At 57.0% G+C, this 22,055-nt stretch overlaps 2 protein-coding genes across 46 annotated transcripts in view; both read right to left on the bottom strand.

Annotated features, from left to right (window-relative positions):
- Positions 1 to 500: 500 nt before the first annotated feature.
- Positions 501 to 19,651, bottom strand: PIK3R2 (phosphoinositide-3-kinase regulatory subunit 2). Of its 8 annotated transcripts, none has more exons than XR_013408760.1 (16): positions 19,520 to 19,651; positions 16,594 to 17,338; positions 11,626 to 11,718; positions 11,219 to 11,269; positions 10,998 to 11,129; positions 10,691 to 10,904; positions 10,141 to 10,226; positions 9,882 to 9,990; positions 9,686 to 9,784; positions 9,044 to 9,224; positions 8,803 to 8,928; positions 5,252 to 5,394; positions 3,794 to 3,970; positions 2,528 to 2,603; positions 2,132 to 2,345; positions 501 to 2,020 (listed from the first exon to the last, which is right to left on the bottom strand). XR_013408760.1 is itself a non-coding variant. In XM_077976764.1 (16 exons), the coding sequence occupies exons 2-16, from the start codon at positions 16,913 to 16,915 to the stop codon at positions 1,780 to 1,782; spliced, it is 2,184 nt and encodes a 727-aa protein (XP_077832890.1). In that variant the 5' UTR covers positions 16,916 to 17,376; positions 19,500 to 19,651; the 3' UTR covers positions 501 to 1,779.
- Positions 19,652 to 21,439: 1,788 nt separating this feature from the next.
- The window catches only part of MAST3 (microtubule associated serine/threonine kinase 3), a 57,516-nt gene continuing 56,900 nt past the window's right edge, over positions 21,440 to 22,055 (bottom strand). For all 38 annotated transcript variants that reach the window (XM_077978338.1, XM_077978339.1, XM_015123331.3 and 35 more), the window contains one exon: positions 21,440 to 21,799. In XM_077978338.1, coding sequence (XP_077834464.1) covers positions 21,614 to 21,799 — 186 coding nt within the window. In that variant the 3' untranslated portion in view covers positions 21,440 to 21,613. The remainder of the gene's footprint in view (positions 21,800 to 22,055) is intronic.

Below are 22,055 nucleotides of genomic sequence, written 5' to 3'. Positions count from 1 at the left end.
GGGGTGAGGAGAGATCAGAGAAGAGCCTCCAGTGCTGGATGGAGGTGCCGACGCCTTGAGAACATCAAAGACACGGGAGACCCCTCCCTGTGGCATGGGAGGGTTGTGTCTTTTGACACCACTTGGCAATGAATGAGGAAGCTGTGGATCAGGGAGGGGATATGACTTTTCCAAGGACACAGCTGATGGCTGCGACAGGATTCAAGTTTGGGGGTGGTGGAGGGGAGCAGCTTGGAAGCACTTGAGTGGCTGGATGGGGTCTGGGGTCCCCTGAGCAGTCGGGAGCTCAGGATTTGAATCTCTCTCCTGTATGACCTTGGGCACTGCCTCAACTGCTCCGGGCTTGAGCAGCTAAACTGGGGGAGGGAGGGGTTGTCGGGTCTCAGAGGTGGCTTGGAGTTAAACCCATGGGCCCGACCTGCTGTGACCCCGTAAACACCACGGTCCCCGACACGCAGAGATGGTACTGAAGCCCAGTCACTGACAACAGAATCACCCACGACGTTTGATGTTTTATATCATATCAATAACAACGTACCGTACAAAACCTGCCTCCCAGCTCGCCGGGCAGGCAGTGTGGTGGCCAAGGGCAGCGTAGAAAACCAGGGCTCTTGTCCCAAAAGAGGAAAGGAAAGAGGGTTTTGCAGTCAAGGAAAAACAGAGTCAAAACCCAACATGATCGAAGAGAAGCCCTGAATCTGCATCAGGCGGAAGGGCCGTGGGCAGTGTCGCAACTTGGCCACTGCGGCGGCACCAGTACGGGGAGCTGTGATTCCTAGCGGGGGGGTTGGGACCAGCTCACGAGTTTGTTTATTTATTTTTTTGAGACGGAGGAGTCTCCCTCTGTTGCCCAGGCTGGAGTGCAGTGGCACGCTCTCTGCTCACTGCAACCTCCATCTCCCGGGTTCAAGAGATTCTCGCGCCTCAGCCTTCCAAGTAGCTGGGATTACAGGCGCCCGCCACCAAACCCAGCTAATTTTCGTTATTTTAGTAGAGACGGGGTTTCGCCATTTTGGCCAGGCTGGTCTCCAACTCCTGACTTCAAAAGATCCGCCCGCCTTGGCCTCCCAAAGTGCTGGGATTACAGGCGTGAGCCAAAGCGCCCGGCCTGCGAGTTTAATTATTTTTTTAGGGGTGGGGGAACTTCTCGCAGTGGCCCCATTTGTGGGGATAACTCGGTGGCGGGTTTCACTTCGGGGTTTGGAGGGGAAGTTGGAGTCTGTGGGGCGGGTCCCGCCCGGCCCCGAACGTCACGGCCGAGGTTCTCGGAAGCAGCGGAGTGAAGTTCCTTCCTGCCCTGACCCCAGGTCTATGGCTTAAAAATCAGGGTGCCCAGGCTGGGGCCGCGCAGCCCAGGGGCCCTCTGTAAACATGGCAGGTGCAGCCAGAAGGGGCTTCCGGGGCCCCAGGGGACCTGCAGTGGGCAGGGCAGAGGGTCAGGGTGACCAGAGCCATGGAGAGGGCAATGCCCGGGGAACAGGGAGATATGGGGTCGGGGAGGCAGGACCCCCAACATGGAGAAAGACAAGGGCCGAGAGAGAGAGAGAGAGAGAGAGAGAGAGAGAGAGAAAGGAGACAGGAGATCTGGAGAATGGGGGAGGGAAGGAGAGAGGCAGGGAAGGAGAGAAGGAAAGAGGGTGAGAGAACCCCAAACAAAAGCCAGAGCCATAGAAATGAAGACCCCTGGATGTGGCTGGTCTGGTCCGTGGCTCCTGCTGCCGCAGCGTCCGGTGCAGACGGGCCCAGGGGCGGCTCCGCTTGGGGGGGGGTCCTCGGCGCTCAGCGGGCGGCAGGCGGCGGGCCGGGGCCCGGGGCGCGTACTGGGTGCGCCAGGGTGACGGTGAGCGCGTCGTTGTGCTGCACGAGCGAGGCGTGCTGGTAGTGCAGCACCAGCTCCTTCAGCGACCCGTACAGGTTGTAGGGCTCCGCGAAGCCGAAGCCGGTGGCCGTGCGGTAGATGACGCAGTGCTTGGTGTCTCCGTCCACCCTGTGGGGGCAAAGGAGAGGGCGGGTCGGGAGGCTGGCCTCCCCGCCAAGCTTTCCCCGCCCCAGGGCCGCGTGCTCCCCTGTGCCCGATGACCCCACCAGGGACTCCTCAAGGCCTGGCACGCGTCAGGCATTAAATGAGAGCTCTGGGAGGGACGCGGGGATCCCCAGCGCTACGGTCCACTCACACCACGGAGCAGGCGTAGCAGCCCCGCTGGCTGCTCTCGCGGATGAGGAAGGTGCCATCCCGCTTGCCACTCAGCATCTCCTCTGCCTGCGTGCGGTTGATCTTGCCCACGTACCAAGTGCGTTCCTCGTGGTGCGGGAGATCGTCCTCGTCCTCCATCAGCGCGTACTGGCTGGGGTCGGGGCGTGGCGGGGGATGGTGGGGAGGGCCCCGGTCACTCATCTGCCAACTTCCGAGGCTCCCCAGCTGCCTGGACAACTCTTCCTCCCTGGTGAACTCCTACTCATTCTTCAAAACCCACCCCAATGGCCCCCTCCTCTGGGAAACCCTCCCTGCCTCCTTCCAGGTGGTCACTCACTCCTCAGTCTCATTTTTGATCCCCAGCCACTCGTTGATTTTCTTCTGCCGGGCGCCTTTCTGGGTGAGCCACCTGAGAAGCAACAGGAGAAAGGTGGGCTTGTGCAGTTGTGTGGGTGCTGAGCCCACAGTGGGCCTGTCCTGTGGGAGGCAGGGTCTGGCTGAGAAGAGAGGGTTCTGGGTACAATATCTCCGGTTGCCACAAGAGGGCAGCGCTGACCTGGCTCAGGGCAGCCTGAACCCAGGGTGGCTCCCCCAGCTCTGCTGGGGAACCCTGACCCACACCCCTCATTTTTCTGTTTCTGTTAATGCTTGTGGAGCCCCCCAAGAAGATGCCAGCCCAGGCACCTCATCGTCACCAGAGGCTCACTCCAGCACTGCTGGCCTTTGCACAGGGCAGCTGTAGGTTCTGCATCTCAGTCTCCCCAGCTGTAAAAGGCAAACTTTACAAAGGGCTTGGAAAGGACCAAATGAACTCATAACAAGCACGGTGCTTAGCATGGCACCTGGCATGCGACAGTGCCTCCCCTGAGGCTCAGGAGGGAGGTGGACACTCTGGCTGAGGTCTTCAGGAGGTTGGTGGGTGGAGGCAGGATTTGAACTGATTTGAACCCAGGACAGGGCTGCCGCAGCCACCCAGCGTGGTAGGATACACAGCAGGCGATTTTTTTTTTTTTTTTTTTTTTTTTTTTGAGGCAGAGTGTTGCTTTGTTGCCCAGGCTGAACTGCATTGGCGTAATCTCCGCTCACTGCAAACTCTGCCTCCCAGTTCAAGCGATTCTCCTGCCTCAGCCTCTTGAGTAACTGGGATTACAGGCGCACCCTGCCATGCCTGGCTGGTTTTTGTATTTTTTATTTTAGTAGAGATGGGGTTCCACCATGTTAGCCAGGCTGGCCTCAAACTCCTGGCCTCAAGTGATCCATCCGCCCGCCTTGGCCACCCAAAGTGCTGGGATTATAGGTGTGAGCCATCGCGCCCAGCCCAGCAGGAATTTTTGTAGAAAGCTCCCAGCTTTCCACAAAATGGAATGGGATAGGAGTGACGCTCCCATTGCACACATGTCTAAGCTGAGGCTGACCTATGGGAAAACTTTCAAGAGGCCCAGGAGGAACCGAGTTTTGGACCTGGTGGAGAGGAAGAGGGCTTGTGGAGAGATAAGGTGTCTTGGGGCCCAGGAAGGGCCACTTGGTGGAGAGGGAGAGACTGAGACGCCTGGAGAGATCTCCAGGTGCCGCAGCAGTCATGGGGGAGCCGCCACTTACACGAGGTACTGGTCTCGGATCTTACGCAGCTGCATGAGGTCTGGCTTGAGGCTGTTCATGCGCTTGTCGATCTCCCGGTTGTCCGAGGCCTGGGCTCGCAGCTGCTGCTCCAGCTTCGTGCGGCTCTCGTGGATCTCGGCAATGCGGGACTTGAGCCGCTCAGAGTTAAGCAGGATCCTGTGGGAGGGGTGGGGTGGCGCAGAGGCCTCAGGGTTTTATCTCAGCTCACTGCACCCTCAAACTCCTGGGCTCAGGTGACCCTCCCACCTCAGCCTCCCGAGTAGCTGGGACCACAGGTGTGCACCACCATGTTCAGCTAATAGTTTAATATTTTTTGTAGAGATAGGTTTTGCCATGTTGCCCAGGCTGGTCTCAAACTCCTGGGCTCAGGCAATCCTCCCACCTTGGCCTCCCAAAGTGCCTGGAGTTGCAGGAATGAGCCACTGCACCTGCTCCAGGATTTTCTCAAGGACCTACTTTGCACCAGACTATGTGCTTCCAGTCTCTGAGCCTAAGCATATGCTCTTTCCTCTGATTCTCTTTCTTACAAAGTCCTATTCATCCTTCAAAACCCATTTCCTTTTTTTTTTTTTTTTAGAGACAGAGTCTCGCTCTGTCGCCCAGGCTGCAGTGCAGTGGCATGATCTCGCTCACTGCAAGCTCCGCCTCCCGGGTTCACGCCATTCTTCTGCCTCAGCCTCCTGAGTAGCTGGGACTACAGGCGCCCACCACCACGCCCAGCTAATTTTTTTTTTTTTGTATTTTAGTAGAGACGGGGTTTTACCGTGTTAGCCAGAATGGTCTCGATCTCCTGACCTCATGATCCGCCTGCCTCGGCCTCCCAAAGTGCTGGGATTACAGGCGTGAGCCACCGCGTCCAGCCTAATTTTTGTATTTTTTTTTTTTTTTTTTTTTGAGACGGAGTCTCGCTCTGTCTCCCAGGCTGGAGTGCAGTGGCCGGATCTCAGCTCACTGCAAGCTCCGCCTCCCGGGTTTACGCCATTCTCCTGCCTCAGCCTCCCGAGTAGCTGGGACTACAGGCGCCCACCACCTCGCCCGGCTAGTTTTTTGTATTTTTAGTAGAGACGGGGTTTCACCATATTAGCCAGGATGGTCTCGATCTCCTGACCTCGTGATCCGCCCGTCTCGGCCTCCCAAAGTGCTGGGATTACAGGCTTGAGCCACCGCGCCCGGCCAATTTTTGTATTTTTAATAGAGATAGGATTTCACCATGTTGGCCAGGCTGGTCTCAAACTCCTGACTTCAGGAGATCCACCCACCTCAGCCTCCTAAAGTGCTGGGATTACAGGCCTGAGCCATCGCACCAGGCCCAAAGCCCATTTCAACAGACTACTCTTCGCCTCCAGGTGGCTGGTCTCCTTCTACTTCCTTCCCTTCCCCGCTTGTACCACACCAGATCCAGGGTGGGGTGGGGCAGGGCAGAGGCGCCAGACTTACCTCTGCATCTCTTTCTCGTTGCCCTCACGCCGGAAGCGCTCCAGGTATTCCTTGCTGCACTTCTCTTGAGTCTGGCCCTGCTCTTCAAAGATCTTGATAGTCTCATTGAAGGCCTCAATCGCGGTACGCTTCATCTGCAGCTCCTGGAGGAGGGGGCGCAGCTCAGCACCTCCTGGGACTCCCCAAAAGGCCCTCGTGAGGGGTAAAGGCACATCTCAACTCTGATATGGAGACTGCTCAAGTTGGTCCCTCTATTGTAGTGTCATTCTTCTAACTCCTGCTGTACCAAATGAACTCCTATTCAGCCTTCAAAACCCCACCCCCTAAACCCTCTTCTTCTTTACATCCTCCTATAGGTATCCACAAACACCTGGACCTGTTAACACTGCTGGGAATGAATGAGAGATCTAGTTGCTACAGCTCACAGTGCTTCTTGGGGGAGACGCTGCACTAGGACTTTCCTTACATTGTCACATGGACCCTTCCAACAACTCCCAACAAAGTAACAACTATTAACAGGGAAACTGAGGCTCAGGGCCAAAGCCAATTCTGAAGTTACAGTGCTCCTAACTGATCCTGGACAGCTGTCTTGTCCATTTAGAGCCTCAGCTAACACATCAGTAAAAAGGGGACAGAGGCCAGGGCTGGTGGCGATTGCCTGTAATCCTAGCTACTTCGGAAGCTAAAGTGGGAGGATCTCTTGAACCCTGAGGAGTCTGAGGCCAGCCTGGGCAACATGGTGAGACCGCACCTCAAAATTCTTTTTTGTTTGAGATGGAGTCTCGTTCTTGTCACCCAGGCTGGAGCAGTGGTGTGATCTTGGCTTACTGCAACCTCTGCCTCTTGGGTTCAAGTGATTCTCCTGCCTCAGCCTTCCAAGTAGCTGGTATTACAGGTGTGCGCCACCATGCCTGGCTAATTTTTTTTTTTTTTTTTTTGAGATGGAGTCTCGCTCTGTCCCAGGTTGGAGTGCAATGGTGTGATCTCGGCTCACTGCAACCTTCACCTCCTGGGTTCAAGCTATTCTCCTGCCTCAGCCTCTCAAGTAGCTGGGATTACAGGTGCATGCCACGATGCCTGACTAATTTTTTGTATTTTTAGTAGAGATGGGGATTCACCATGTTGGCCAGACTGGTCTTGAACTCCTTACCTCATGATCCACCTGCCTCAGCCTCCCAAAGTGCTGGGATTACAGGTGTGAGCCACTGTACCTGGCCCAGCTAATTTTTTTGTATTTTTGGCAGAGATGGGGTTTCACCATGTTGCCCAGGCTGGTCTCAAATGCCTGACCTCAGATGATCTCCCTGCCTCAGCCTCCCAAAGTGCTGGGATTACAGGCATGAGCCACTGTGCCCGGCCCATCTTTTAATTTTATTAATTTTTTTTTTTTTTTAAACTTTAGGAGGCGGAGGCAGCCAGATCACTTGAGGCCACCAGTTCAAGACCAGCCTGGCCAACACGGTGAAACCCCGTCTCTACTAAAAATACAAAAATTAGCCAGGCATGGTGGCATGTGCCTGTAGTCCCAGATACTCGGAAGGCTGAGGCAGGAGAATCGCTTGAACCAGGGAGGCTGAGGTTGCACTGAGCCAAGATCATGCCACGGCACTCTAGCCTGGATGATAGAGCAAGACCCTGTTTCAAAAAAATAAATAAAAAAGAGGACAGAAAGAAAACCCTTAGGGTGCTAGGGAGGACTGAGGAATTCCCAGCTGTTCCATCTGAATCTATTCCCTCTTAACTTGCAAAAGAAGCTTATTAGCACAGTCCTGGAGTGACAAAACCTCTCGCTTAATTTTTATTTTATTTTAATTTTTTTAAGAGACAAAGTCTTGCTATGTTACCCAGGCTGGTCTTGAACTCCTAGGCTCAAGCTCAAGCGATCCTCCTACCTCAGCCTCCCGAGTAGCTGGGATTAGAGGTGCACGCCCTGCACCTGGCATGATTTCATCTTGAATAACATCTTGGTTGAAGGGGACGGAAGTAATCAAGATCCATGGTTCCATTCTGCAGATGGGAAAACTGAAGCCCAGCCAGAGAGAGGCTCATCCTGGACACTCCCCAGGTCCTGGCTCAGCAACTCTTGTGAGGCTGGTTGGGCCCTTCTCATCTGTCCTTTTTTGGTTTTGTAAAAGCTCGTACACTTATTTATTTTTTATTTTAATTATTATTATTATTATTATTATTTTTTTTTTTTTGAGATGGAGTCCGGCTCTGTGGCCCAGGCTGGAGTGCAGTGGCACGATCTCGGCTCACTGCAAACTCCACCTCCCGGGTTCATGGCCTTCTCCTGCCTTAGCCTCCTGAGTAGCCGGGACTACAGGCGCCCGTCACCGCACCCGGCTAATTTTTTGTATTGTTTAGTAGAGACGGGGTTTCACCGTGTTAGCCAGGATGGTCTTGATCTCCTGACCTTGTGATCCGCCTGTCTCGGCCTCCCAAAGTGCTGGGATTACAGGCGTAAGCCACCGCGCCCGGTCTATTATTTTATTTTTATTTATTTTTTTTTTTTGAGACAGAGTCTCACTTAGTCGCCCAGGCTGGAGTGCAGTGGCGCCATCTCGGCTCACTGCAAGCTCCGCCTCCCGGGTTCACGCCATTCTCCTGCCTCAGCCTCCCGAGTAGCTGGGACTACAGGCGCCTGCCGCCTCGCCCGGATAATTTTTTGCATTTTTAGTAGAGACGGGGTTTCACCGTGTTAGCCAGGATGGTCTCGATCTCCTGACCTCGTGATCCGCCCGCCTCGGCCTCCCAAAGTGCTGGGATTACAGGCGTGAGCCACCGCGCCCGGCCTATTATTTTTTTTTAGACGGAGTTTTGCTCTTGTCACCCAGGCTGGAGTATAGTGGCATGATCTTGGCTCACTGCAATCTCTGCCTCCCAGGCTCAAGCAATTTTTCCTGCCTCAGCCTCCTGAGTAGCTGGGATTACAGGTGTTCGCCACTACGCCCAGCTAATTTTTGTATTTTTAGTAGAAACAGAGTTTCAACATGTTGGCCAAGTTGGTCTTGAACTCCTGACCTCAGGTATCCATCTCGGCCTCCCAGAGTGCTGGGATTACAGGTGTGAGCCACCCTGCCCAGCCTTGTACACTTAATTCTGTTTTTATTTGTTTTTAGAGACAAGGTCTTCCCCTGTCACCCAGGGTGGACTGCAGTTGTGTGATCACAGCTCACTGCAGCCTCAAACTCCCAGGCTCAAGGGATCCTACCACCTCAGCCTCCTGAGTAGCTGGGAGTAGAAGCGTGCATCACCACACCCAGTTAATTTTTAAATTTTTTTGTAGAGGGGTCTCCCTATGTTGCCTAGAATGATCTTGAACTCCTGGGCTCAAGTGATCCTCCTGTCTCAGCCTCCCAAGTGCACAGATGTGAGCCACTGTGCCTGGCCTTATTTCTATGTTTTTAGAACAGCCCTTGGTGCTAAGTGCCTGCTCTGTGACCTGCAACCGGATGTTCATCCTCAAGGCCTCTGGGGTTGGTCGTCCTGCTCTCGGCCTTGCCACTGGCCCTCTATGCCTTGGTTTCCCTCATGTGCGGGGCCTGGAGTACCTGGGAGGTCCGTGTGTACTCTTCATAGAGCTGGTCATACTCGCGGCTCTTGTCCTGGTACTGCTGGTGATAGACCTTGAGCTGGGCGCCCACCGCCTCCACGCTGTCCTCCTTGACGATCTGGTCCTGGAGATACATGGGGGAATCAGGGGAGATGCATGGCCTGGTTGGGTCTTTCTAGGAAACTGAGGCCTGGGGCCGGCCAAGTGCTACCCTCCCTGGCTCCCAGGTCAGCACGGACCTGCTGGTATTTGGACACAGGGTAGAGGAGCCGTGTGTCCAGCTTGGCGTTGTATTGGGCCAGCGACTCGTGGCGGTAGTGATTGATGAGGTCCACGACGGAGCAGAAGGTGAGTGGCTCTGAGAAGCCGTAGTGCCCATCTCGGTGGAAGACCTTGATCAGTTTATTGTTCCCGCCTTTCCTGGTGTAGGAGAGGGGGTGTTGGCACCCAGTGGGACCCAGCACCTGACCCTCAATCCCCATCCCCCCTTTTTTTTTTTTTGAGACGGAGTCTTGCTCTGTTGTCCAAGCCACAGTGCAGTGGTGCAATCTCGGCTCACTGCAACCTCCGCCTCCCGGGTTCAAGCGATTCTCCTGCCTCAGCCTCCCAAGTAGCTGGGATTACAAGCGTCCACCATCATGCCCGGCTAATTTTTTTATTTTTTAGTAGAGACAGGGTTTCACCATGTTGGCCAGGCTGGTCTTAAACTCCTGACCTCAGGTGATCTGCCAGCCTCAGCCTCCCAAAGTGCTGGGATTACAGGTGTGAGCCACTGCATCCAGCTCCCCATCCTTGAAACCGCACATGTCCCATCATCCCTCTGAACTCCCAGTCTCCATGACCTGTGACCCCCGGCTATCCTTGCAGGGACAGGTCCCCACCTGAGGGTCAGCGTGTACTCGCCCTGGATCTTGCTGGAAGCATCTCGGACTAGGAAGGTGCCATCGGGAGTGTCTCGGAGTTTCTCGTTCACCTCCTCCCTGTGGGGACATCCAACATTGGGATTGCTGAGCTACCTGGAGACCCTGATTGACCTGTGACACTTCCTTGGTCCCTGACCCCCTGCCAGCAACCTACCTTGAAATGTCCCCCCAGTACCACTCGGCATCCTGCAGGGAGGGTGGACTCCCTCCATTCGCCAGGCCTGCAGGGGCCAGCTTTGCCTTGGGGGGTTTAGGCGGCAGCGCTGAGGGACAGGAAAACAAATGCATCCTGAGCACTGACTGGATACTGTGGCTGCCTCCCACTGCGACCGGCCTGCTGACACCGGCGGCATCCAGGAATCAGCAATCACGGCCCTCAACGGGAAGAAATGACAGCAATATAGGGGACTCACCTGGGGGCGCAACCTCCTGCTCTTCCAAGTGTTCCTGAAGCAGCTTCTCCACCAGCAGTGCCGGGAAGTCAGGACTGGGCTCACTCCTTAGGGGGAAGGGGAGTGCGGTGAGGGCTGGGTGGGGCCTGTCTGCCCACACATGTGCACAGGCGTTTGCACGCCTGGGGATATATACGAGACGGTATGTGCAGGGGGGAGGAGGAGATGATACAGGCACAAGTGCGAGGCCAGCTCCCTCATAGCTGTATGCAGTAAGTGCTCCATAAATCCTCACACAAAGGCGAGCAAGAGAGTAGTACTGGAGCTACAATGAGCAGAAGGGAAGGTGCAGGCTCCACCCACATGCTTCGGGACTAGGCCCCTTCACCTTCTGTCTCATGACTCAGGAGCCCAGGTGCCCTCTCCGTCATCACAAGAACGCAGCTTCTCACTCACTCTGGACCCCCTCCCCTCCCTTCTTAGGGTCCAGACGCTGCTCACTCTGGCCATGCCCCACCCACCCCATCCCAAACTCCACCCCTGCTCGCTCCGGCTGCGCCCCGCCCCTCACCCGTCGGGAGCGCCCCCTGGCGGCGGCGAGGACGGCGGCGGCGCGCGCAGCAGCAGCGGCCCAAAGGTGGCGCCCAGGGCCCGGACCGCGGGACCCAGGGCCGGGGCGCGGCGGGCCACGCGGCCCAGGTGCTGGAGCAGGAAGCGCAGCGTGAGCGCGCGGTGCAGCGGCAGCGTCGGTGGCTCCAGCGCCGGCCCCACAGGCCCCGCGGCCTCTGCGGACAGATGGCCAGGGCAGGGTGAGCCGGGCCTGGGCCCTCCCGCCCGCTACAGGTCCCTCCTTCCCCTGGGCTCATCGCCAGGCTCACCCCGCAGGGCCCTGCGCGCCTCAGCCGAGGCCTCGGGGGTCACGAGCGGTGCGGGCAGTGCCAGAAGGAAGCTCTTAATGCCGTCAGCCAAGGCGGTCACGTCCCACTGGTCCACGTCGCTCAGGGTCCAGTCTGCGGGTGCAGTGGGGGGGGGACATGTCCAACTCACGTATACTGCGGCCCCCAGGCTCCCCCCCCACCCCATTGAGGCTCCCCTTCACCTGTACGCGGTGTGGGCAGCTCCGGCCGGTAGTGAGATTCGCTGTCCAGCCCTGGGGGTGAGGGGAACAGGCGAGTCAGCTCTCAAATGCTGCCCCAACCCCCTTGAAGCCTGGGCTGGCCGCTCAAATCCCCTGCAGTCTCGCTTTGCCGCCCAGAGATAAGGGCATGGGAGGGGTGGGGAGGGAGAGCTGTGAGAGGGCACAGCACATGCAGTGGCCTGGTCGTGTTCACCTTCCCATCTTCCCTTAGGAGTCACTCTGTGCCCTAGTCAACACAGAGGCCCAGGGCATCCATGCTCAGCCTGTTTCCATGCAGCATGAGCTTGGAAGCCCTGTGAGGGCATGAGTCGCCTGTCACTAGAGGTAAGCAAGCAGAATCCAGGGGCTGCAGCCAGACTGGAACTCACCTGTCCTTTCAATGGCCTCCACAAGCTTCACCAGAAGAGGGGGTGCCACATCGGGTGGGGAGAACTGCTCAGGCAAGTCGGGGAGTGTGAGGCCTGGTGGGGGAAGAAGGGAGGGTGGCCTGTTGGTGGGGTTCCTGGAAGGAGCCCTGCCCCTCTCTTGGCCGGCTGGACCTCAGCTAGGGCAGTTTGAGGCAGGGCCCAGCTCAGGCAAGTGCCTGGCACCTTGACTGCCATCTGCAGGAGGCTGTAAGACCTTGGGTAGAGGGGCTAGGAGAGGGCAGAGTTGATGGGACACAATTTTCTGGGTTAAAATACCAGGAGTTCACACAACTTCACAGAACAGGTGGACTGCGCTAAATAATGTCCCCAAAAAGGTATGTCCAAGTCCTCATCCCTGGTACCTGTGACCTTATTTGGAAATAGGTCTTTGCAGGTGTAAGGAAAGCAAGGATCTGTACATGAGACCAGCCTGGCATTAGGGTGGGCACTAAACCCACTGGCTGATGTCTTTGTAATAACAGAAAGCCGGCCAGGATGGGGCTCATGCCTGCAATCCCAGCACTTTGGGAGGCCGAGGTGGGTGGATCACCTGAGGCCAGGAGTTCGAACCAGCCTGACCAACATGGCGAACCCCTGTCTCTACTAAAATCAGAAAAATTAGATGGGCGTGGTGGTGGGTGCCTGTAATCCCAGCTACTCAGGAGGTTGAGGCAGGAGAATCGCTTGAACCCGGGAGGTGGAGGTTACAGTGAGCCAAGACTGCACCACTGCACTCCAGCCTGGGCGACAGAGCAAAACTCTGTTTCAAAAATAAATCCGCCGGGCGCGGTGGCTCAAGCCTGTAATCCCAGCACTTTGGGAGGCCGAGATGGGTGGATCATGAGGTCAGGAGATCGAGACCAGCCTGGTTAACATGGTGAAACCCCGTCTCTACCAAAAAAAAAATACAAAAAACTAGCCGGGCGTGGTGGCAGGTGCCTGTAGTCCCAGCTACTTGGGAGGCTGAGGCAGGAGAATGGTGTGAACCCGGCAGGCGGAGCTTGCAGTGAGCTGAGATCCGGCCACTGCACTCCAGCCTGGGCTACAGAGCGAGACTCCGTCTCAAAAATCAATCAATCAATCAATCAATAGGCCGGGCGCGGTGGCTCACGCCTGTAATCCTGGTACTTTGGGAGGCTGAGACCAGCAGGTCACTCGCTTGAGGTTAAGAGTTCAAGACCAGTCTGGCCAACATGGTGAAACCCCATCTCTACTAAAAATACAAAAAAAAAAAAAAAGCCAGGTGTGGTGGTGCACGCCTGTAATCCCAGCCACTCAGGAGGCTGAAGCAGGTGAATTGCTTGAACCCAGGAGGCGGAGGTTGCAGTGAGCCAAGATCACATCACAGCACTCCAGTCTGGGTGACAGAGTGAGATTCTGTCTCAAAAAAAAAAAAAAAAGAAAAGAAAAAGAAAAAGAGAAAGCCAAGGCAGAGATTGGAATAATCAACCCATGCATGAGACGAATGAATGCCTGGAGGCACCAGTAGCTGGAAGGAAGGAAACTTCAGAGGGGGCACGACCCTGATTTTGGACTTCCAGCCTCCAGAAACCTGACAGAATAAGTTTCTGTTGTGGCGGGGTGCAGTGGCTCATGTCTGTAATCTCAACACTTTGGGAGGCCAAGGTGGGAGGATCGTTTGAGTCCAGGAGTTCAAGACCAGCCTGGGCAACAGAGTGAGACCCTATCTCTTAAATAAAAAAAAAGAGGCCAGGAGCGGTGGCTCACTCCTGTAATCCCAGCACTCTGGGAGGCCGAGGTGAGCATATCACTTGTGGTCAGGAGTTTGAGACCAGTCTGACCAACATGGTGAAACCCTGTCTCTACTAGAAATACAAAAATTAGCCAGGCGTGGTGGCGTGTGCCTGTAATCCCAGCTACTTGGGAGATTGAGGCAGGATAATCAGCATCCGGGAGGCAGAGGTTGCAGTGAGCGGAGATTGTGCCATTGCACTCCAGCCTGGGCGACGAGCGAAACTCCATCTTAAAAACAACAACAACCACCAAAAAAACGAGGAGGTTGAGGCAAGAGGATAGCTTGGGGCCAGGAGTTCAAGGCTGCAGTGAGCTAGGATTGCGCCACTGCACTCCAACCTGGGTGGCAGAGCAAGAACCAGTCTCAAAAAAAATGAGAGGCAATGTCATTGGCCCACTTTTCTTTTTTTTTTTTTGAGATGGAGTCTCGCTCTGTCACCCAGGCTGGAGTGCAGTGGCCGGATCTCAGCTCTCTGCAAGCTCCGCCTCCCGGGTTTACGCCATTCTCCTGCCTCAGCCTCCCTAGTAGCTGGGACTACAGGCGCCCGCCACCTCGCCCGGCTAGTTTTTTGTGTTTTTTAGTAGAGACGGGGTTTCACTGTGTTAGCCAGGATGGTCTCGATCTCCTGACCTCATGATCCGCCCGTCTCGGCCTCCCAAAGTGCTGGGATTACAGGCTTGAGCCACCGCGCCCGGCCCCACGTTTCATTTGAAGGAACTGAGGCCCAGAGAGGGCAGGTCCTGTGGCCAAGATTGCACAGCAGGTTGTGGCAGAGCCCAAACCTGCTATATGACTTTCAGTGGCTGCCGCAAAAAAATTACCAAGTAGGTGGCTTCAAACAAGGGAAATGTATTTATTAATTAATTTTGTTTTGTTTTGTTTTGAGATGGAGTCTTGCTCTGTCGCCCAGGCTGGTGTGCAGTGGCATGATCTTGGATCACTGCAAGCTCCATCTCCAGGGTTCAAGCGATTCTTGTGCCTTACCCTCCCAAGTAGCTGGAATTATAGGTGGGTGCCACCATGCCTGGCTAATTTTCGTGTTATTTTAGTAGAGACGGGGTTTCACCATGACCAGGCTGGTCTGGAACTCCTGACCTCAAGTGATCCTCTCACCTTGGCCTCCCAAAGTGTTGGGATTATGGGCGTGAGCCGCTGTGCCCAGCCCGCTTCTCCCTTCTTGATGCAAACAAAAAAGTGGATGAAAGGAAAGAAAAGGAAAATATACCAGCCTGGGTCAGAACAGCTTCCTTCCAAGGACCATGACCCGTTTTCTTAATCATTTTGCTTCTAAAAAATTATTTTCTCCAGAAGTTAAAATTTAGAAAAGAAAGAAAATTACTGCTCCCCTTTTGGAAAACCGAAACCCCTCCCAGCGGGTGCCGGCGGCATCCTGGGCCCAGCCCCCTCCCAGCCCTGGCTTCCCAGCTCTACAGGGCCTTTTGTGTGCAGCATCCCCGCCTCAGCAGCACGCTGTCTGCCACCATTGGACGCTGCTCTGGCCCTCGGCGGGGACGCCCTGGCACACAGCAGGGGCAAGCTGGGGCCTGTGAGGCCTCCCTGAGTGATGGGCCAGGTGGCGCCTCAAGCTGGAGAAAGGCCCAGCTGCAGTGAAAACGCCAAAAAAAAAAAAAAAGAAAAGGGACAAGGGGAGAGGAGGTGGGTGACATTCTGGCCGGTGGGTTGGGAAACTCAACCCTGAGAGTGGCCTGGGATCAGTTTGCAGAATGGGGAGGGGGTTCCCATCAGAACTGCATCAGCCCGACTTCATAGGTGAGGAATTGTGGCTCAGAGGGGCTGCAACCTCCCCCGTGGGTGCACAGCCAGGTGGGGCTCAGGTGACTTCACATTTCCGAGGGGTTGGGTCCCAGCATCCCCAGGGACCAGCCCTCCTGTTTCCAGCTGAGGAAACTGAGGCCTCGAGGGGGCGGGTTCTGGCCGAGGTCACATAACCCTGGAAGATTCAGAGGGTGGGGCTGGGCAGCCGCCCCACGTGGGGCCGTGTATGGTGGCTGGACAGAGGCCAGGCAGAGGAGGGAGGTGGCTGTTACCAGGGGGAGAGGCAGATTCTGGCTGGGAGCCCGGACGGGGCCACCTCCTGCTCCTTCAGGCTGAGGCAGGACGCAGATCTGGACCCTAGAGATACCAGATGCCGGAGGCCGGGGCCAGTGTCACACCACCTCGGCACCCCCTATTCCGCCCTGCGCTGAGGGACTCTGATTTGCCTTTGGGCAATGTCACCCTGGGACAAAGCAGGCCTGGCACCTCCCGGGGCTTTGGCCTCCCTGGGTGACCAACTGGTTCCAAGTGCAGCATTTGATAGCCAGCCTTGCGCTCAGGCCTCCCGGTCTGCACATAGGGCCTTTTGCTGGGCTGCTGGGAGGGTCAGAGCAGACCCTGCTGGGCATGCAGTACCCCTCCGCCTCCTTCTTGCAACCGAGCCTCAGTTTCCCCGGCCAGAGCCCACACTCCCTGCCCATCAAACAGCAATCACTGAGTGGGCTTGGTGCCCTCGATTCTCCACATCTGGCACATCCCTGGCAAGTGGCAATGGCCAAGGGTCTTTGGGGAGGGATGTGGGGTCCTCATACTCCACTGTGTTACGTGGCCTCAGCTGAACAGCCCACATCCCACTCTCCTTGTGGCTTCATTTTGGAAATCAGGGTCTCCAAAGGGGTTCTTCAAGGGACCCTGTCTGCAAAATGCAGGATGAAGCTAGGCTGAGCCTCTGAATCCTACTGAACACTCTCCATTGTCCTCAAAATCAATCCCACCAACTCCTTGAGGCCGGCGCACATTGCCCTCCCCTTCCTCCCTTCGGTCCTTCTGCTGGCCATTCCGGCCATTAGAGTTCTACTCTACAGGCTCTGCCCTCGCTGCCCTCACTGCCTGGAGTCTCCACTCTCGCATCTTTCCATGCAAGCCCCCTTCCTCATGGTATGTGTCACCTCCTAACACACTCTCATCCCTTCTTGAACCAGAAGCTCATGAGGGCAGGACCAGGCCTTGTGTCCACCGCTGAGCCTAGCACTTGACAGTAGCGAAGACATCTGTCAAATGACCAAATGTCCCTTTTCCTCCTTCCTTGGAGATCCCATTGCCTCACTGGACAGAAGAGGAGACCGAGGGTCCAAGGGGACCACCCCCCTTCTCCAGTGCCCCTGATTGCTGCTCACCTGGCTCAGGGGCCCCATCACGGGGCCTGGCGGGCAGTGGGCGGGGGCCCCGTGGGCGAGGGCCAGGCCGGGCCAGGGCCACGGGCCCCAGGAACTCGACGTAGGTGCCAGGGAAGTCACCTCGCTGCCGTGTGCGCTCGTTGAGGCCGGGCATCCAGCCCACATTCTGTGGGCAGCGCTCGCCACCCTCGGCCACACCCAGTGCCTGCAAGGCCGCCCGGCTCACTACCAGCACATCGCCAGGCAGCAGCTCCAGGTCCTCTGGCCGCTCCCGGCGGAACGGGTACAGAGCGCGGTACTGGAAACCCTCAGGGCCCGCCATGGCCGCGTGGGTGGGGTGGGGTCTGGATGGTTAGGTGGCTGCTTGGAGTCCCACTGGCCCCATTGGCTGGAGCAGGGTTGGGAGGGTCCGCTGGGTTGGCTTGGGGTGCTGGGACCTCTATCTCCAGCAGTCACAGGCGACCACGGGGGCCGCTCATGCCTCGCTTCAAATTATTCCATGACCCTTACAAGGGCCACTCGTCGCTGGGTCCACCATTCGTCAACTGGTGGGAGGGGGTCGGTGGCGTGGTGTCAGGTCACTGGGCCACTGAGTCCTCCATCAGCAGGTGAGGCTGGGGCAGGCCGCTCACGCCCTCACATGGAGGGCCATGGGCGCCCAAGGGTGGCGGCTCTGCTGGCTGCACCAGACGAGGGAGCCAAGGGTGCAGGCTGCCACCATGCTCGGCCCGCCGAGGACGCCGACCTAGGGAGACAGGGATAGGGCAGCGTTAGCCAGGCCAACTCCTCTCACCCCCAACACGGAAATGGGCCCAAATCCTGATTTGGAATTCCCTGAATCACTGAGTGACCCTGAGGTCAGTCCCTCTCAGGGCCTCAGCTTCTCCATGTGTAAAATGGGTCTACTGACAGCCTTCCCTTGGAGCTGCTGGGAGTAGAACTCCCAAGAAACTGCCCCAGGTATACTACATGCTCAGTAAGTCAGTTTTTCTTTTTTTTTTCTTTTTTGAGACAAAGTCTTGCCCTGTCGCCCAGGCTGGAGTGCAGTGGCGTGATCTCAGCTCACTGCAACGTGTCTCCCAGGTTCAAGTGATTCTCTTGCCTCAGCCTCCCAAGTAGCATGCCACCACGCCCAGCTAATTTTTGTATTTTTAGTAGAGATGAGGTTTCACCATGTTGGCCAGGCTGGTCTTGAACTCCTGACCTCAAGTGATCCGCTCGCCTTGGCCTCCCAAAGTGCTGGGATTACAGGCATGAGCCACCTTGCCCAGCCTGTTTTTTTTCAACAGAGGTGGGGTCTTGCTATGTTGCCCAGGTTGGTCCCAAACTCCTGGGCTGAAGTAGTCCTCCCGCCTTTGCCTTCCAAAGTGTTGGGATTGCAGGCGTGAGCCACTGCACCCGGCCAGTAAACAAGCTTTTCATCGCCCCTGTTACAGAAGGGGAAACTGAGGCTCAGAGCAGGGAGGTGTCTAGGGCCGTGCGGTAGGACAGGAGGAAGCCAGGACTTACACCTAGATCTGCCGACTTCAAGGCCCAGTTGGACATGAGGGGGCAGCAGCCAGGTGGCCAGATACCCAGGTGGCCAGATACCCAGGGTAGGGAGGACACAATGGGGCCCACTCCGGTTGCTTTGGGAGCTCCATGGAGGGGTCAGGCCAGCTGAACTAAGAGGTAGGGAAGGAAGTCCAGGAAGAGGCCCCTGCACAAGCAAAGGCCTACAGGTGAGTCCAAGCAAATGGACCTCCAGTCTCTGCAGAGGAGGAGTGAGTGGGCTGGCAGGTAGCTCCAGCCTGGGGCCCAGAGGAGGCGCAAAATGCAGATGGGGAGGTGCTTAGAGGGAACCTTAGCCCCAGGGAGGGACAGGGAGCCAGGAGAAGGTGGGGGTACTGCAGCTGAGGAGGAGGGGAGGCTGCTGGCCGCAGGGCATTGATCATTTCCCCAGGAGCCCCAGTCTGGGGAGGCAGAGATGGGCACAAATTCCCAGCCTAGCCCTGCAGGTTCAGACCTCCTGTGATGGACAGGGCTAGGGTGACGGATGGATGTGCTGTTCTGGAGAATGGATCATCACAGTGGATAGGAAGGTGCGCTAGGCATAGGGAACGGCACATGCAAAGGCTTGGCAGCGGGTAAGCTGCTTGTCAAGGATTCAAGGTGGCTATAAGGATAGGTGCTATCCACTAAGGGGCCCGAGTGTCAGGTGGAAGCTCTGAGCATCCTTCAGTCATGGGGAGCCCCAAGAGGTGTCTGCGCAGGGCGGAGGGGCGCCACATTCTCGGGTGCCCAACTTACCCACTCCCAGGTCTCTGTTACCCTCGTTCTACAGGTGGGGAAACTGAGGCCCCGAGAGGGGATGCCCAGGGAACCGCCTGGATCTGCCTGCCAGCCCGCCCCCACGCCCCGGTGTGCGCGCCCCGGGAGCAGCGCTCCCCGAATCCGGGAGGCGGGAGGGGCGGGGCAGGCAGGGCTGGGGGCTCCGCGGGTGAAGGCAGGGCCTGCGCGCTCACACAGACGCGCACTTGGGTCTGCATGGACCCGACTACCCGGCTAGGGGACCGGAAGTGGGATCGACCTTCCCCCCGGCCCTCCTGCACCCTATCCTGCCCCGCACAATGCCTGGGCGCCCCTCGGTACTATTCGAAGCCCCATTCCAGGCAGGGCCTCCCTTCATTTGGGGCCGCAGCTCCAGTCCGGTATCTTGGACGCGGGGAATACCCCTATTCTGCCCCGACCGTCCCAGGGAGGCTGCACCGCTGCGGAACCGAGCCCGAGGCCCCCCCCTTGCCTGCGGCCCCCCCAGTTCCCGCGGGGCCCGACGCAGCCTGGCGCTTGCGTTCTGGCTTCCACCGGGGCCCCGCACTGTCCCCAGGCGCCCCGCGTTTAAGCACACTCCCAGCCGCCCCCGCCACGAGGGCCAGTCAGGACTCACCTGGTCGCGGCCGCCACCGCCGCCGCAGTCGCCGTCACACCAAACCGAGCCCGCCCCGTGGCTCCACCGCGGCCACCGTCGCCGCAGCCGCGGGATCCCCGCCTCTGCCGCCGCCACGGTTCCGAGCGGCCTGGCCCGCCCCCGGCGGAAATGCCCGAGCGTATTCGGGCCGGGCTGGTGAACGGAGGCCGAGGCGGAGTCTGAGGGGAGGGGGCACCCGAGTGTTTCCGGAAGTAACCGAACGTAATCCCGCGGGACTGGTGGACTAGAGGGAGCCCCGAGTCAGCCGAGCATTTCCGGAGGTAGCCGAGTGCAATCGGGTCGGCGAAGGCTCCGAGGCTAGGCTCGGCTGAGCTCGGCAGGGCTTAGAGACGCCCGAGCACTTCCGGAAATGGCCGAACATTCTCTCCCGCTGGACTGGCACAACGGAGGCCGATCCCCGAGACCGCCGAGCGTTTCTGGAAATAACCGAATGCGCTCAATGCCCAGTGGAGGCCTTGGGAGTTTAGACTCAGAGGGACCGCCAGCTTATGGAAATTGCTGAAGCATAGATGGTTCCGAGGGCAAATGAGGCGTTCTCAAGCTCAGCAAACAGGGGGCACTGGACTGGGGAAAGGGCCTGAGGCAAAAAGCAGAGGTCCGAGACAGCCAGGGTTGAAGGAGTTTCCATGGCAACCCAGAGCGTCCGGAAACAGCCAACGATCTCGACCCTTACGGGCACTAGAACTTAGCGGACTTGAGCCCAGATGCCAGCTGTTTCCGGAAATAGCCGAACGCTCTCGGAGATGGGGGTGTAGCCAAGAAGATTTGCAAACCGGCTGAGCGCCCCGGAAGTAACGGATTGCTCTAGGGCTGGGCTGCGTTCGGCTACAGGAAGTTTTATGGCAGAGCGCAAGCTAAGACCAGGATAGAAAGGACGCGACGATTGCTTATTTTATTATTATTATTTTTTGAGACGGAGTTTCGCTCTCGTTGCACAGGCTGGAGTGTAATGGCGCTTTCTCGGCTCGCCGCAACCTCCACCTCCAGAGTTCTAATGATTCTCCTGCCTCAGCCTCCCTAGTAGCTGGGATTACAGGCATGCGCCACCACGCCCGGCTAATTTTGTATTTTTAGTAGAGACGGGGTTTCTCCATGTTGGTCAGGCTGGTTTGGAACTCCTGACGTCAGGTGATCGGCCCGCCTCGGCCTTCCAAAGTGCTGGGATTACAGGCGTGAGCCACTGCGCACCGCCGCTTATTTATTTTATTAACATAGCTCAGGGCGTCCAGGAGGTCGAGGCTGCAGTGTGCCGTGATGGCGCCACTGTACTCCAACCTGGGTTACAGAGCGAGACCTTGTCTCAAAAACATAAAAATAAAAAACATAGGCCGGGAGTGGTGGCTCACGCCTGTAATCCCAGCACTTTGAGAGGCCGAGGCGGGCAGATCACGAGTTCAGGAGATCGAGACCATCCTGGCTAACACGGTGAAACCCCGTCTCTACTAAAAATACAAAAAAAATTAGCCGGGCGAGGTGGCGGGCACCTGTACTCCCAGCTACTCGGGAGGCTGAGGCAGGAGAATGGCGTGAACCCGGGAGGCGGAGCTTGCAGTGAGCAGAGATCGTGCCACTGCACTCCAGCCTGGGCGGCAGAGCGAGACTATGTCTCAAAAAACAAAACAAAACAAAAAAAACATAGCTCAGGGCCCAGATGTCTGGAGGAAGCTTTTAAGGGCAGAGCTATGATGGAGTACTCATAGGTAGCAGGAGGCCACTACCAGCGATGGCATCAGGAAGAATCTCAACAGCAAACTCCCAGGCAGCCCTCAAAACCCACTTGCAATGACTTTAAGCCATGGGTCTATTTCACTCCCCTCCCCTCCCCACTCTTCCCTTCCTCCTTTCTCAGCCTCACAAATCCAGACGTTGGAGCTCATCTTTGTAAATACGGGCTTTTATTCACTGCCAGCTCCAGGATGGAAGGAGGGGGTGAGTCATGCACAGCCTTGGTCTACCCTCCAACACTAGGCAGTGCTGGGCAGGGGACTCAGAAAGGGACGCAGAGTGGGCTGTTGATGTCTGGAAAGCTCCCTCACCAGAGTGCCCAGTGGGTCACACAGCATCATGGGGGATGAGCTGGGGCTGGAGTCGGCTGTATCTGACACCAGACCCTCCATTCAAGCTCCCTTGATGACAACGCCCACAACAGGGTCTGGCTGATGCTCCATTCTGCCACGACTCCTGCTGGGTGATCATTGGACAGGTTTCCGCCCCTCGCTGGGGTCTCAGCTGCTTTGTCTGTAAAACGGAGGTGATGATGCCACCTCCAGCCTTCTCAAGGCTGGCTGAGGGAGAAGCCACGTAAAAGCGCTTGGCACACAGTAGGTGCTTAATAAACAGTCAATGGGATTAGTCTTGTAAACACAAGGAAACTGAGGCACAGAGTGGGAAAGCCATTTTCCCAGAGCCACACAGTGAAGCTGAAATTCAAACTCGAGCCTCAACTGGGTTTTCTTGCTTGAACTTCATCCCAGAGAGGCTCTGACATATGGAG

This window comes from Macaca mulatta, chromosome 19 (assembly GCF_049350105.2).
Source record: "Macaca mulatta isolate MMU2019108-1 chromosome 19, T2T-MMU8v2.0, whole genome shotgun sequence".
Classification (NCBI taxonomy): domain Eukaryota; kingdom Metazoa; phylum Chordata; class Mammalia; order Primates; family Cercopithecidae; genus Macaca; species Macaca mulatta.
The sequence above is the reverse complement of the archived record's forward strand: the minus strand, read 5'-3'. Positions and strand labels throughout refer to the sequence as shown.

Bases quoted from the DNA above. Each gene is read 5' to 3' on its own strand.
- PIK3R2 (XM_077976763.1), bottom strand. From the start codon at position 16,915: ATGGCGGGCCCTGAGGGTTTCCAGTACCGCGCTCTGTACCCGTTCCGC. The intron at 10,905-10,997 runs GTGAGCCTGGCG...ATCTGTCCGCAG, and splicing joins GGCGCGCAGGGCCCTGCGGG to AGGCCGCGGGGCCTGTGGGG. The intron at 3,971-5,251 runs GTAAGTCTGGCG...CCCCTCCCACAG, and splicing joins AACGAGAAAGAGATGCAGAG to GATCCTGCTTAACTCTGAGC.